Below are 16,564 nucleotides of genomic sequence, written 5' to 3'. Positions count from 1 at the left end.
GGAACCATGATTCAGGAACTAGAGTCAGGCCAGGTCAGGATACCAGGGTGTCAGAGGCAGGAGACAAACTGGAGGTTAGGCACCACAAGTCAGATGTCTGGAGTCAAGCTGGGTTGGGATGCCAGGAAATCAACCTGGGGAAGCAGGAGCAGCGTGCAGGAAGCAGGAGGTGTGACTTTTCCCATGACCCTTACAGGCCTGGGTTCAGGAGCTGTGGGTCATGACACCTGTAATTGGTGGAAATGTTGTTTATTGTTAGTTCCTGACAAGATTGACTTCCTTTTCCATCTAGTTGCAAGTTTACAGCAACAAAATAGCCTTTAACTTAAACTGGAAAGAGTGGGGATACAGTTGCCTCCCACATTCACAGTTCCCAGCCGCTCCAGAAGTGGGCTTCTAGCACCACAGTTTAAAAAAAAAAAAAATTGCTCCCTGACAGCTGCATTTCTCAGGGTGGGAATCTTTTTACATAGGTTTTGTTCTGAGAATAATTTCGATTGAATTTGAGAGACTGCCTCATATTGCATTTTTTGTCTCTGAGTTCAGTAATATCCTGTATTTCAGTATAACGTGTAATCCTATATAACTACCGTTGGAAGTTTAACCCTTAACGGGTTTTCCATCAGCTATGAATATTACAGATTTTCGTGAATCCGCTCTGCTGAAGTTAGAACTAGGAGGACCTTTTGCAGCAGATGTGGTTGATCGGCGGGCAGAGGAATACATAGTAGTGCAAATTGGGCAGATAGAAGACCCTGGATCTAGAAGGAGACGTCAGCCACAGGTTATGGTTTTCACATATCATTGTCTTTGGGAAATTTTGTGTCACGTCTTTTTTTGAGATTCCTTTCTTTTACTGATACTGGGTTATCTCCATCAACATTACATGGATTTTTGTTTTTGCTGTGAAATGTACATTGATGTCGGCATTAGCTATGTTGTTATTAGTAAATAGTAAAATTACATTTTAACTTGACCTTACAACATTGCATTTAACCCCTCTTTTTGGAACTTAATGAGTTCTGGGGACAATTTCCTCTGACCTGACACTTAACATACAAGTGCTTTTGTCTAAAAAGAAATCAAATTAGTGAAATATGGCTAGAGGGTTTTGGGGGAAAGAAGCACATGAAGAAACAGACATAAGGTGCTTTTTTGCACTTATGCAAACAGATTTCATAAAAAATGAGATGATTAACTGAAGGGAGAGACAAATCAGAGTACTATAAAGTGTTTTAATCTCTCTGCATGTGTAATACATGAAAATAAAAAGAAGCAACATAGTTTAAAAAATAACCATGACCACAGACACCTACTTTTTTGTGTGGTGATTCTGTGTATATGGTTGGCCTTTGATTTGTTGTTGCATCACACCTTAATCATCAGCATTGTAACTCATACAAACTCATGGTTACTATTTATAAGTTAATAAAAGCAGGTCCATTAGCTCATCAGGTAACGTCATTGGGCACAATGTTGTCGAGGTAATTGTAGTGTTAAACCAGCCTTTCTTACTGATGGGAGGGATGCTATAATTTGTGCAAACCGTAACAATCCCCAAGAGATCTTTCTGCTAACTTGGAATAGCCAGAGTACATTTTGCTCCAGCCACCCACCTCTTGCTGGACACTTCCCTGGACTGCCCAGGACACTGGGGCGGGGGCAGGTAGCTAAAAATTATCTATGTTGACTTTATGCCACCAGGGGTTCCTTTTCCAAAGGTATCCCCAGCTCGGTGTTTAAGACTGCTTTTTTTATTCTTTGTGCTGCTAGTCTGAGACAAGGGGACAGAGCAGGAATGAAGAATCTGGGCTACGATTTTTAACTGGACTTTGTCTCTTTAAATCCCTTTTGGCTCCAAAGAGAGAGAATCTCTGCACCCATATTTGAAATACACACTCCAGTATGCATTCAGATAACTTGCCCACATACCAGTGTGCAGCAATATATAATGTTGCAGAAGCTGTTTTTCCTGAGTTCTTTATAGTCATTTCTCCATGTAAAGGACCAAATTCTGGCTGCAGTTTCCATTGGTCAATGATCTCCAAACATCTTGGGTGTATACCAGAATTTAGACCCAACTGTGTAGACACCAAAATAAAAATGTGTAGAAAAATTGAACAGAGCCATGCACCACCTTTACTGATCTTTAATTACTGGTGTTGTTAAATTGAATCTCTTGCAGGTCTTATACAACTGGACTCTACCTTTAAACTCAAGACGAAATGAGCAAGTTATCACAACTAGAATCTTTGAGATACTTAACAGGTTGGCAGAAACCAACTGTAATAAAAGTTTGTATAAACTGATTATTTGAATGCTATGAAAATATATTTTCTTTTCTTTAAACAAAACTACTAAATTCCATCATTTTGTAATTCTTCAGACTGTCAGTAAAATATAAACTTTCCTAGTTTTTTAAAAGTAATTACAATACGATCATCCTATCCACGTCTTGGACTTAAGTTACATTCCAAGACCTGGCATTTACAATCTGGTATTCAAGTATCGTAAAAGTTGCTTTACATTTTTTATTTTAACTAATGAAACAATTTTACAGTATTTTAAAAAAAAATATAACAGTTGCTATTTCATTCTGTAAGGAAGCAGAACTTTTCTTTTTTCCCTACAGTAATGCAATCTCCATAAACATTCAAGCTTTCCTACAGGAGTCTGAAATTGTTCCTCTCTCCATGAAGCATCAGTACCTTCATGCAAATATAGAGACACAAGTAACAATTGCATCAGTCATCTTAGCAGGCGTTTATGTGCTTATCATATTGGAGGTAAGTCAATGTATGCACTTTGTGTGTCTGTGTTTGTATCATTTTTGGCAGTTAATATACTTTCTGAAATTGAATCTGAAACCTTCCAGTACTATCAGACACTGCTTAGGGCACAAACAAGACTCCCAAATACGTTGAAGGAAATTGGAATGAATGGCAACTGATCCTAGTAGGTTATTACTAACTGCCTCCATAGTATTTGAGCAGTTCTTGGTTATTTCTTTCTATAGGAAACTTGTGGTATTTCCATTATATTTTATAACTTGGCTGTGAAACAAAGTCAGCCTGGGTTGAAACTTGATGGATAAAACCTCAAGTTAAAAGCAAATTACTCACACAAGTTAAAAAGTCACTTTGATCATTCTCTTCTCTAAGACACCTCAGAACAAAGTAGAAATCTTTTGCACATGTAAAACAGTAAAGTAAACATTACTTTTATTTTTAAAACAATGACAATTAGAAATACCTACAATGCATCCTTTAGGGAGGAAGGAGAGGATTTGAGTTAATATGAGGGAAGTCAAGGAATGAAGAGCTTTAAACATTTATTCCAAGGCCACTAGATATCCAGTTTAACTCAAATATCTTGTATCATGACTCAAGATGGTAGACATATGAGAAATGGTACAGGATTTATGTTTTGCCATTCTTTCTTGGATTGTAAATAACAACATGAATATCCTGTAGCTAAAATATGAGACATAGGAAATAATTCCTTCTACATTTACACCACTTTTATACTGGTGGAAGTCCATGGACTTCAGCTGAGTTGCATTTGATTTTCACTGGTGCAGGTGAGAGGAGAATCAGGTCTATGGAGGGTCTCATAATGGCAATGTCTGGTTTGCTGATTATTCTTCCCTATCCATCATCATGATCTTTTTCATACTGTTCCCCATTAAAATGCTAAATAAGATAAGGAATGCCTTTCTTCCAATCCAATTTCAGTAACAGAGACAGAAGCCACGTGACAGAGGGTTAAAAGTTTAGATTATTCACTTCAGGAGTGGAGATTTATTTATGAGGCTGAAACTGGCTCTATGTACTTTATAGATGTGTTATCTCAATACACTAAATGTGAAGGGGGATGGTATATTGGATTTTGATTTAAAGGCATCTATATATGCAGTACATCATTGAAATAACCTTAATACATTTTAATGCTGCTTTTATTCTCCAAAATGTATGCAGTCCTTAGCAATTGCAAAAACATTAGGTTTTGAATGTTTGTGTGACTGGGCTTTTTTGTGTGCAGATGTTTGCAAGTTAGAGGCTACTTGTGAAGAATTCACAAGTCATAACAGCCAACAAAACTTTCAGGGACTGAGACTGCAGACACTAGACCAGGGGTCAGCAATGTTCGGCACGGGGCTCGCCAGGGTAAGCACCCTGGTGGGCCGGGCCAGTTTTATTTACCTGCTGACGTGACAGGTTCGGCCGATCGCGGCCCCCACTGGCCGCGGTTCGCCGTCCCGGGCCAATGGGGGCAGCGAGAAGCCGCGGCCAGCACATCGCTTGCCCGCGCCGCTTCTCGCCGCCCCCATTGGTCCACGACACCGTACCGCGGCGAGTGGGGGCCGCGATCGGCCGAACCTGCCACGTCAACAGGTAAATAAAACTGGCCCGGCCCGCCAGGGTGCTTACCCTGGCGAGCCACATGCCGAACGTTGCCAACCCCTATACTAGACCATAAAGCCTGGAAATGCATGCATGTTCCTATTGTTTCCAAGAGAAATGTTTAAAATAACTGTAGCTGGTTTTTTTTGCTAAAATATTAAGGGACAAATTCTACCCTGAGATGTGTGCTTCAGTGGAACTACTTCTGCAGATTCAAGCATAGAAACAGCAATAAAAAACTGGAAAAATTATTTTTGTCAGATTTCCATTGTAACTATTTTTTATTCTATATCTGAGTTTTCAAAATGGTAAAGTCTTCCTTTGTATCAGCAGTTAGCTGCCTTCAAAATGCAATTTGTTCCGTTGGCAAATGTGACAAACAGAGAAACTTTTAAATGACAGAAATCAAAGGGGACAATAATCAACATTCTAACATAATATGATGATTGTCTGGTCTCCCCACGAACCACTTGCAGAATGTGAGTGACGGAATTGATAGACAGTGACTTACCTTACATGCGGTATTTAAAACTGTGGCTTTTAGAGTAGTGATTTCTTAGTGCTCTATTATTCTGTTCTCACTGTCAGAGAAATCAATTCCCAGTGTCACAGAGATAATCTTTCACTACATTCCATTTTCTACAGTGCTGCTGCTTTTCATTTTTTCTGTCTTTTACACTTTCCCTTTGTTTTACTCATTTCCATTGATCAATTTACTGTTCTCTGATCTTCATTTAATTCATTTTTATAGCCTTCTGTTTTGATTTACTGTGAACTTGTAAAATATTTATCTTTTGAATTTGCCTTTTAAAAAAAAGCAAGATGACTTCTTTAAGGAAAAAATGGTGTAAGGGAGTTAATTACCTTTGTTCAAAGCCTATGTAACATATTGCATCTGACCAATAACATTTAACATGAACAGGAAAAGCCAAGTTAGGAAAGAAGCAGCTACGCAAGGATTAGCCGTTTAAATGGTTACATTAACTTATTCCCAGATCTGGGAGCTCTGAATTGGGGAGGGAGGCCAATGCAGCCCAAACTTTGTCCAGTTTTTGTCATGGAAGAAAGTTTGGATAAAGATTCAAAATTTCAGAAGCTTATCTAAAACTCAGAACCATCCCTTCTTGGTGCCCTCTTGAATTGTCTGTCTGAACGCAAGGCCATCTTCCTCACCAAGCAAGAGTTTTTTCCTGCTTGTCATGTTCTGTAGTGGATGCTCTATGGAAAACTCACATTCCCTAGAATCCACTCCCACTCTGATGGCCCTTTCTTAGAATCATAGAATCGTAGGGTTAGAAGGAACCATAAGGGTAATCTATTTTAACCCCTTGCCAAGATGCAGGATTTGTTGTGTCTAAACCATCCAAGACAGATGGCTATCTAGCCTCCTTTTGAAAACCTCTAATGAAGTAGCTTCCATGACTTCTCTAGGCAGTCTGTTCCATAGTACTACTGTTCTTACAGTTAGGAAGTTTTTCCTGAGATTTAATCGAAATCTGCTACACTGTAGTTTGAACCCTCACTCCCTGTTGTCCTACCGTCTGTGACAAGAGAGAACAACTTTTCTCCATCTTTTTTATGGCAGCCTTTCAAGTATTTGAAGACTGCTATCATGAACCCCCTTAATTTCCTCTTGTTCAAACTAAACATACCCAGTTCCTTAAGCCTTTGCTCATATGGCTTGCATTCCATCCCTTTGATCATCTTTGTCACTTGCCTCTACATCCTTTCTATACAGCTGTAGCCAATATTGAACAAAGTACTCCAGATGAGGCCTAACTAGAGCCAAGTAGAGCGGTACTGTCACTTCCCATGATTTGTATGCTATGCCTTTGTTAATGCAACCTAAAATTGCATTTGTTTTTTTGCAACAGCATCATATTGCTGGTTCATGTTGAGATGGTGATCCACCACAACTCCCAGTTCCTTCTCAGCAATGTTGCTGCCAAGAATTTATCCCCCATTCTGTATTTTTGCACTTGTTTTTTCTTCCCTAAGTGTATCATCCTACATTTATCTTTGTTATCTTCTTCTCAACTTCTGCTACCAGCAGTGTCTCATTAACTATGGCAGGACTGTACTGGCTTCACCCTTGTGCACTGGTCTCTGCTGCAGTCATTCTCTTGGACTTTTCTGGAACTTGGATTTCAGTGACTTCCATTTCTGAAACCTTTGTGGTGGAGATGAAAAAGGCTCGGTGCTGTAGTCAATATCTTGGATTTTCCTGGAAATGGGATTTCAGTGAAAAAGGCTCGGTCCAGGGAATGGGCAAAAGTTTAGTCTGGTTCTTATTTTGCCTAAGCCAATTTGTCCATCCCTTGCCATTTCGATTGTGGGGATAATTTTATAGTGTGAAACTAATGGTGTTCTGATGAAGTAAAATATTCAGAATTAAAAACTTAAGTGTATTGTAAATCCTCCTCCCAAACAATATTCTTGTGAATTTCACACTAGAGACCAAATTCTGTTCTATTAAAGCATTGTAAATCTGTATTGACCTCAAAGGGGAGTTACTTTGGAGTTACACTGGTTGTCCTACAAGTAGAAGTTGTACCTAGTATTGATACTGCACTGCGGTAGAAATCATGCTGTTTGTTAGATCTCCTGTCCTTCAGGCAAGACATTGTCATTATATCTATCATATATATATATGTCAGCTTCTTAAAGACATTTTAAGCATTTTTTTAATTTTTAAATTGCAATAAAAGAAAAGATAGATTCATTGGTCACATCTTACATGCACAAAAAACACTCCCCAATCCCCACAACCAACCCCCACCTCCACAAAATCCCACTCAAACCAGTCTCCTGTAAAAGGAAAATCACCTTCACGATCATTTTGCTTTTATTGGATTCTGCTGTATTTACCACATACACTCAATGTTGTTCTAGCATATAACCTTTTTGTCCCCTTATGAGTTGGCATTCTGCAACTCAGTGCTTAAATCTATTCTATTTCTGTGGCCATCTCACCTTCGTTTTCTGTTTGAAGTCTCCTTTATTCATGTGACCATCCTTTCCTTCAATAACTTTACATTGATTTTTTTTAAAGTTGATTTTTCCTCAAATATTGATCCTTTACCTCTGTGTATTTGGAGTTTCTGTTGCTTTTATTTTATTGAAATAGCTCCTGTTTTAATTTCTTCCTTTCTTGGTTTTTCATTTGAAAAACACACTTTACCATGTTACATTTTATATTTTGAACCTTGGGCATTCATTTCTACTGTGTGTGTGTGTGTGTACTCCACACTTCTTATGATGTATGGAATTAAAGTAAAAGATATATCATGATGTAGAATTGTTGACAAGTATAGAGTATCTCATTTGGTTGTGAGTCACCTCAACTACACAGGAAATCAAAGCAAATGTATGTTTTAAAAGAATAATGTGTATTAGGTTTAACTATATTTTTCTTCTCATATCTGCCCTCTGTGATCCCTTCATGATTGATAAGTTCTACAGAAAAGTTGAGACATAAATATGTTTGATGTTGTTATATGAAGATATCTGTAATGAGATATAGACATCTGAAATATTGAATTGAGGTTGATTTTCAAAGAATCACATTGAGAAAGTAGTTCACTATATAGTCCAACACACACACTTTTTAGAGTTAAGGTTGTGTATATATTGCCCCTAAAAACACTTATGGAACATTAAAAAAAATCCTCTGAGTGAAAATACGAAATGCTTTAAACTCAGAAAATTCATGGGTAAGGATTCAGTAAAGAAATATGATGAGGTCCTACTTCCAGTTGAAAAAGAGTCCAGCAGAAAAATTGACGCTAAGTGCAATGAAATCCTGGTAACTTATTACATCTGTTTACTGAGAAGGTGTTTTGGTTTTGGATCAATCTCGGTTATATACCCACTCTTCTTTCAGTTTCCTTTTCAGTTAACCTGTGTATCTATTTCTGTAATTAAAATAATTAATTCTATCACATTAACTCAAATTCAATAAACACTAGAATATTATTTTTAGAGGTAGAGCATATGCCAGTAAAACTAACGTGTATAGAATCTTATACTGATCCCGTTGTTTCCTTCAACTTTGTGGTGGCAAAACATCTTTGACTTTTGCCCTTCTGTCCTTATATACTAGTATTTCACAATTTGCTAATATTTTGGTTACCTAATACATGTATATTGTATTGTATTGTATTGTATTGTATTATATTAATTATATTATATTATATATAATTTTAATGAAAATTATTTTAGGATTAATGACGGATTTTGGATTGATAGAACTAGAAACTGAAGTTCTCTGTTTAACACAGGCAGCATCAATGCAAACCTTTTCTACACGGCCCCACCAATATAATTCAACACAGACTTACAATCTCTAGGAATCAAAGAAGGTAGTAAAGTCTTCATGGCCATTTGCTCTTTGGCTTATTCTCTGAGACTGCCAAGATGGATGCCAGTAGTGATCTTACCTAGAGAGTGGGCTGAGAATTCCAACTTTTTTCATGTAGGCCACCACACAGCCTACTGGGCTGGATGTGAACTGGTGATCTAGATCAGTGGTTCTCAAAGCCGGTCTGCCGCTTGTTCAGGGAAAGCCCCTGGTGGGCCGGGCCGGTTTGTTTACCTGCCGTGTCCGCAGGTTCGGCTGATTGCGGCTCCCACTGGCTGCGGTTTGCCGCTCCAGGCCAATGGGGGCTGCGGGAAGGGCGGGCAGCTCATCCCTCGGCCCGTGCCACTTCCAGCAGCCCCCATTGGCCTGTAGCGGCAAACCGCGGCCAGTGGGAGCCGTGATCAGCCAAACCTGCTGACGCGGCAGGTAAACAAATCGGCCCAGCCTGCCAGGGGCTTTCCCTGAACAAGCGGCAGACCGGCTTTGAGAACCACTGATCTAGAGCAGTGGTTTTCAACTTGTAGTCCATGGATCCCTGAGGATCCACAGACTCTGTCTAAGACTTCCAAAGAAGTCTGCCTCCATTTTATAATTTTTTAGGGTTCCACAAGTAAAAAAAAGGTTGAAAATCAGTGATCTAGAGGAAGAAGACACTACACTCTACTACCTAGTCCTTGGGTACTCAGGATTTATATGAATTAGGCAAATTATATTAACATTAGGCAAATAATTAGTTATAGCTTCATAGGAAGATGTGTGTGATTGATACATTTAATGTAGGGGGGAAGATCATTAGTAGGGAGGATTAGTTGTGTGGCCTTGTCCAGCATTTCCTTTAAATAAGGCCTCTCTTTAGCTATTGTAAATTAAAATCTAATAGATGACCACAGTTTGTAACTATTTATGCTACTTAAATATCCTGTTATCAGAAACAGCCATGAAATTGCCATTTTAAACTGTTTTACAAAGCCTTTTATAAAGTTAAAAATAAAGTGCAAAACAGAAGCTATTTCATTACACATAAGAAACTAACAACATATAAATTTTAATGGCAGAAAAATGATACCAGCAGATATTTGAAATTCTTTGAGAACCCCCATAATACTGTGTTTATCAAAGGAACCAGAGGTTCAGTTTCATATCCTGTTTTACAGGTAATCCTAAGAAAAAATCCTCCCGTGATCTTTAAAATGACATTTTAATAATCTAGCATCTTGAGTAACATTGAGTAACTGAATTCTTTGACTAAAATATAGACACACACAAATGCATTGTCGAGTTTTAAAATCCTACAACGGCTTACTTAACAAAACAAACAGATTTATGGTCACAATTTTTATTAACTTAATGGAAAAAAAGTTGCAATTTTCTTCCATATTATAGTGATGTTATAAACAAGTTTAAATTATGATTATACATCTGTTAGGTTTAATTTCTTGAACTCAAAGTAGAGTCAATTTTTTATGCAACACTTAGATGGGAAAACTGAATACAATATTTTCTTAATATGCCAAATATTCATAATAGCAAGTGATTTGAATAGGTTCAATTAAGGTATGCTGAAGTTGAGGGAGATTTTTCCAAGTGCTCAGGTAGAGCTAGGGACCAAATATCAGTGCACTCAGCATGGGTTCTTATCCCACTGTTTGTTTTTGTTTAAAAACGGAGGTAGCAGAGTGCAGATCTGAGTATCTCTCCATACTCTGCCAGGGGACTGGTGGCAACTATGTAAGGAGAGAGAGGAGTATTCATAGCCTTTGTTGGAAATGACAAAGCAGAGCCCCCTTTGGCTTCTCCTTGTCCGACCTTGCTGGGAGTGGGATGTCTCACTCATTTCCATGCTTTTAGTGAGGTAATGGGGAAGAGAATAGTTAGTTAGCTCCTGGTCTGGGCAAGAAATGGGGTGAAGATCACCAGTGCTGCTCATCCCCTCTCAGTGAAGAATCTTTGGGATTCCTTTTTCCTTTAGCCTCTCTGAGAAGGTGAAGAGAAGAAACTACTGGCCCTGTCAGCCCTCCATATGGTTGGAGGAGACAGCAATATGTTGCCCGGCTCATCTCTGGTCCTTGACCACATTGTTAACGGGGGAAGAAGAGAAAAGAATCCATGTACCAGAGCTACCAGATCAAGAGACCTGGCAGGAGAGGTTTGGGGTGTGGGCTCTGGCCTGGTTCCACTTACCTCGAGCGGCTCTGGGGTGGCAGCAGCGTACAGCAGGGCTAAGGTAGGCTCCCTGCCTGCCCTGGCCCTGTGCCAGTCCCAGAAGTGGCCAGCATGTCCGGCAGTGGCTCCTGGGGGTGGGTTGGGGCAGGTGTCTCTGCTGCACGCTGCCCTCACCTGCGGGTACCACCCCCGAAGCTCCCATTGGCCGTGGTTCCCTGTTCCTGGCCAATGGGAGCTGTGGGGAGAGGTGCCTTCAGGCAAGGGCAGCGCACGGAGCCCTCTGTCCCCCACCCCAGGGGTTGCAGGGATGTCTTGCCAGCTGCTTCTGGGAGCGGCACGCGGCCAGGGCAGGCAGGCTGGCAATCCTGTGGGCTGGATTGAGAGCCCTGATGGGCTGGATCCGGCCTGCGGGCTGTAGTTTGCCCTCCCCGATCTAGATGCTGAACGTGCATGGATTTGAATCCAATGAGGATGAATTCTAAACATGAAATCCATGCACAAAAACCTGGCCTGAACACTCCTCTTTTTTAGCCTTTTAAAGGGACAGTGTCAGGTTAGAAATCATAGGCCAGATCCTGTGCCCTGGAAAGGATACTTAGTACTACTGGAAAAAACTCAAAGTAACCTTAAAGATGCTCTAAATAAATATCTGAAGTGTTCTCCTGATGCAAGTAGCACTGTGGGTGGATGTAAATGTGATGCAAGGGGCTGATGGGGGCTGGCTGCAGGCAGGGAAGTGACTTTTTTAGGCAAGGATCCTTGTCTGGTAGAATAGTGACTTTGGAACCACTTTAGCCATTATAAGATATCACAGTCTTGTGGCTGCTCTATCTTGCACGGGGAGCTGTTTTAGTCACTGGCTGCCACCAGCCTAAGACTACCTGAATTGCAGGATGATTGTCAAATAATTGCATCTGAGTTGCAGACAAGACATGGAAAATCACGGAAAAGTAATAATGGACCTTTATTAATAGCAGTAACTTGGAAAAGCCACAGTAGACCTATTTGTTTAAGAAAAAAATTGCTGGAATGATATAAACACCCAACTGTTACGTTATGTCTGATTTTTTTTTTTGGATATCCGGAGAATTTGGTGTAACCAAAGGGCTGTAACAAGGGTGGGGTGAGAGGGGCAGTCACACAGGGTGCAAGGCTGAGGGGGAGGGAGAGAGGAAAAACGGGCTGGAAAAATGATGAAAAAAATCTGGTAGGGGGTAGAGCCCTGCAGGAAGCATGTATTTGCCACTCTTACTTCTGTGCTGCTGCTGGCAGCGGTGCTGCCTTCAGAGCTGAGTGGCCAGAGAGTAGCAGTTGTTGGCCGGGTGCCCAGCTCTGAAGGCAGCGCCACTGCCAGCAGCAGCGCAGAAGTAAGGCAGGTAATATCTTGCCTGCTGAAGCATTCTACCCCTTGCCATTTTTTCCATCATTTTATTGCTCCATTTTCCCATCCCCCTCCCATGGCTTTGCAACCTGGGTGGCTGCCCCACTCACCCCACCCTGGTTACAGCCCTGTCCCAAACTCTCCAAGATCATTTAATGTACTAATGGGGAAAAAGTATCTGTTGCAAACCTCAAAATGTATGCAAAATTCTGAACTGTGCAAAGCTAATTTGAAACTAAATTGCGGTGGAAGCCTAATATTGTGGAATCCGCAATTTCTGCAATATTGCAAATGAAGTAGGATCTTACACCGGCCTCAAAGGAGATGTGAAGGTTGCATAGAAGGTTATAGTCACTGTACGAATTTTTTTAAATCCAAACCAAATTCCTGTTTTAATTGAAATTAAAAAAACAAAAAATCCCAAACAGGAGAACACTTAACTCTTTTTTTCTTTAACTCAACCTAAGTGTTGGCCCTATAGTACTATCCCTGGCATTACCTCTCTAATTGTTTAAATAATTTTAAATATCTTTTGTGGTTGAGTTTTGTTGGGCTGATTTTTCTTATTTTGAACAACCTTGCCTTTCTCATAATTAGGTTTGGCTGTACAGCTATGGTACTGTATGAAATATAAATTGTACTACATTAAGAATTCTTTAGATAGGAATGTTACCAACTGGATAATACTGCTTGCTCTTCTAGGAACTAAGTGACATAGTGAACTATAAAAGATGCTTTTGTCCAGACTCCTCTTAGGTAGAGCGCTATATTTTAATAGGGATGTGATACTTTCAATACCAAGTGTAAAAACTGCTTTCACAGCGTCCATTTTTTGAGTCTTTATTGCCTTATTAATTTGGAACTGTCTTGTTGAATTTGTGAAGGAATGTGAAGTATGTATGTGCCCTATCTTGCATCGTATTTCTGGGGTTTTTTCCAAACTGGCCAAGACAGGCAATAGAACATTAAATTAGCTTAATTGAATGCAGCTGTACAGCTTCCATGCTGCCTACGGCAACCAAGAGGGAAGAGAGCCATAAAGTCTTAAAATTTTAACAAGTTGCTAGAACACACACCACACATTTCTAACGCGCACAAGCTTTCAAACTGAAAAAACCACTCATCACCTTTGTTGGGCCTCAGATGATTTCTTCCTTGAACAAAAGAGTGAGGCGAAGGGAATGAATGAGGGAGTGTGATGGAGTGTGTACCCCACACATGTCCTGAATGGGATAAAATGGGCCTGAGAGGCCAATTATGTTATCTGGCTGCCCCTAGAAGGAGAGCGAGGCTAGCTTGTGGAGATATGTTTATGAAAGATTGTGATTTGGAAATGCTCCCTCATAAGGGACTGTGCTGTGAATGTGGGAATTTGGAGATGTTCCCTGGTGTCGGGGGTGGGGAATACTGCATGGCTGTGTGCAGCAGCTCACGAGAGATGCTCTCCAGTTTGTTTTTATTAAAGTTTTATTCCTTTCTCATTCACTGGTTTGTTATTTAAGGAACCCCAAGGTCTTTACATGGTGTCAGAGGTGCTGAATGAGAAGGAATCGGCAGTCATTTTGAAGTTAACTCCTTTGTTTGCAACTGAAAACAGAGACAAAGGAACGCACCAGAGAAGCATGTGTAGCACCCTGCACAGAGGCTTTTGCATGTATTTGGTGAGCACTACAGTAGCTTGACTAGCTTAAGAAGGGGAAAAAAGCCAAAAATGGATGTGCTGCAACCTCCATCCAGTTTGCAATTGTCAGGCAATGTTGAAGAGAACTGGAAAAAAATCAGACAGAGTTGAATTGTATTTAGCAGCCACAGGGCAAAGGAGAAAAATGATCAAGTGAAATCATCTATCTTTTTTCATGTTGTTCATGAGGAAGCATTGGATATTTATAACCAACTTTAAGTTTGAAGACAGTGAAAGCATGAAGTTAAGTAAAATACTGACTAAATCTGAGGAACATTGCATGCCAAAAAGGAATGAAACCTTTGAGAAACATTTTTTTTACATGCATGCAAAAAAAACTGATGACACCATAGAGCAATATGTCAGAGAATTAAGGAAACTCAGTAAAACCTGTGACTTTGGTGAGCTGACAGAGTCTCTGGTCAGAGATAGAATCATTTGTGGCATTAAAGACAATGTGTTAAGAAAGAAACTGCTCTGTGAAGGAGACTTAAATTCAGAAAAAGTTTTCCAAATATGCAGGGCAGCAGAAACTGAAACCACAAGCAAAGAACTGAATTCACCAGAAGGGGTTATCCATGTACTAAGTACAAAAGAATATAGCCAGAATAGGTCAAATCAAAGAGTGCAACCACCCTCTATGAAAACCACTGCTAGGGGAAAGAGCGGGTACAGACGGTCATGTGGAAGGTGTGGATCACAGCATGGCCCCAAACAGTGTGTTGCCTTTGGGAAACTCTGTCAAAAATGTGAGAAAATAATCATTTTGCAAAATTCTGCAGATCCCAAATGCAGAAAAATCAAGTGTATTCAGTTAAAGACCATCTGGTCGAGGAGTTTTTTGTAGATGTACTGGGATCTAACAAGCCTGATGAGAAGGACTGGATACTGCCTATGACAGTAAATGGAACTATTATTCCACTGAAACTGGATACAGGAGCTCAGCTTACTATTCTGTCTGAACAAGATTGAGAGACTAAAAATAAGACCAAAACTGGGACCAAGAAAAATAAAAGTAACTGGTTATTCTGGAACAACCAGTGAAGGGGAGGTGCACTGCTAGTATCAACCATAAAAACACCATGTACAGGCTCCTGTTCATTGTAGTGTCAAAAGTGCCAATTTTAGGCCTGGCTGCATGTGAGAAACTCAGTCTGGTAAAACATGTGCTCTCACTACAAGATCATACTGAACCTGGTTTATTAGGCACCCTTTCGGGAATATCACGACTTGTTTCAAGGGTTGGGTTGCCTGCAGGGTGAACATACAATCCAGATAAACAAGCAGGTTCCTCCAGTTATCCATCCTTGTAGAAAGGTGCTATTTGCACTCCATGATAAACTCAAGGCTGAGCTTGCAAGGATGAAAGCAATGCAAGTAATATGAAAAATTTGAGGAGCCCACAGAATGGGTGAGCTCCCTAGTCACTGTGGAGAAAAATGCTGCCAGCTAGGCACATGCTTAGATCCCAGAGACTTCAACAAGGCTATAAAAAGAGAACATTTCAAACTACCAACCAGAGAACAGATTATGGCTCAGTTTGCAAATGTTCAATATTTCAGTAAATTGGATGCATCTTCAGATTTTTGGCAGCTAAAATTAACTGAAGAAAGCTCAAAATGATGCACATTTAATACCCAATTTGGAAGATCAGATTCTTACGCTTGCCCTGCAGCATAGCTTCAGCCCCAGAAGTGTGTCTCAAAACCATACATATGGTCTATGAACATATTAATGGTTGTTGACACCTCAATGGATCACATCATCATCTGGGGCTCAATGAAAGAGCAGCATGATTATAGACTTCGGGAAGTCCTGGATGCAGCTAGAGCGACAAACCTCAAAAAGGGGAGAACTGTGTTTTAGGAGTTACAGAAGTGACTTTTGTTGGGGGCATTATTTCCAAAGAAGGTGTAAAATCTGATAAGAGGAAGATTTCACCCATTGAAATGATGCCACATCCACAGTCAAAAAACGATATCTAACGGTTCCTGGGAATGGGTAATTATCTTGAAAAATTCATACCTAATCTACCAAAGCAGCAGCTTTGAGAAAACATCTAGAGAATAAAAATGAATGATATTGGGGTGGAGAACTGGAGGAATCACAGGAAGGTTTAAAACAAAAACTGATACACAAACCAGTATTGAAGTTCTATGCACCAGGAAGGTCTATTAAACTCTCAGCAGATGTTTTACAGTTTGGGTTAGGGGCACTGATTTTACAGAACCATGAGGATTGTTGGCAATCAGTGGCATATGCATCCAAATCAATGACTGAGGCAGAAACCAGATAAGCATAGGTCAAAAAGGAGCTCTTAGGAATATTGTTTGCCTGGGAGAGATTCAGTCAATATATTTATGGACCACAAGCCCGTAATCGTGTTATTTAGCAAACTGATAAATGACAGTTAAGGATTCAAAGAACGATGATAAAGCTGCAAAAGTATGATTTGCTTGTGACCTACACGCTCGGTAAATTAATGTTCACTACAGTGGCACTTTCCAGAGTAGTAGCTCCCACAAAGCCAGAGAAGACTATAGAGACAGAGCTGCAAGCCTATGTAGATCTGATTG

At 40.1% G+C, this 16,564-nt stretch overlaps 1 protein-coding gene across 1 annotated transcript in view; it reads left to right on the top strand.

The window, feature by feature from the left end:
* LOC112110517 (P protein) overlaps window positions 1-16,564 on the top strand; it is a 365,580-nt gene that overhangs the window by 120,212 nt on the left and 228,804 nt on the right. Inside the window, exons 7-9 of the mRNA XM_026649002.1 lie at window positions 627-784; window positions 2,186-2,268; window positions 2,633-2,786. Coding sequence (XP_026504787.1) covers window positions 627-784; window positions 2,186-2,268; window positions 2,633-2,786 — 395 coding nt within the window. The remainder of the gene's footprint in view (window positions 1-626; window positions 785-2,185; window positions 2,269-2,632; window positions 2,787-16,564) is intronic.

This window comes from Terrapene carolina, unplaced genomic scaffold (genome assembly GCF_002925995.2).
Source record: "Terrapene carolina triunguis isolate 2854851 unplaced genomic scaffold, T_m_triunguis-2.0 Scaffold23, whole genome shotgun sequence".
NCBI classification, from domain to species: domain Eukaryota; kingdom Metazoa; phylum Chordata; order Testudines; family Emydidae; genus Terrapene; species Terrapene triunguis.
This window is presented reverse-complemented; position numbering and strand designations above follow the sequence as displayed.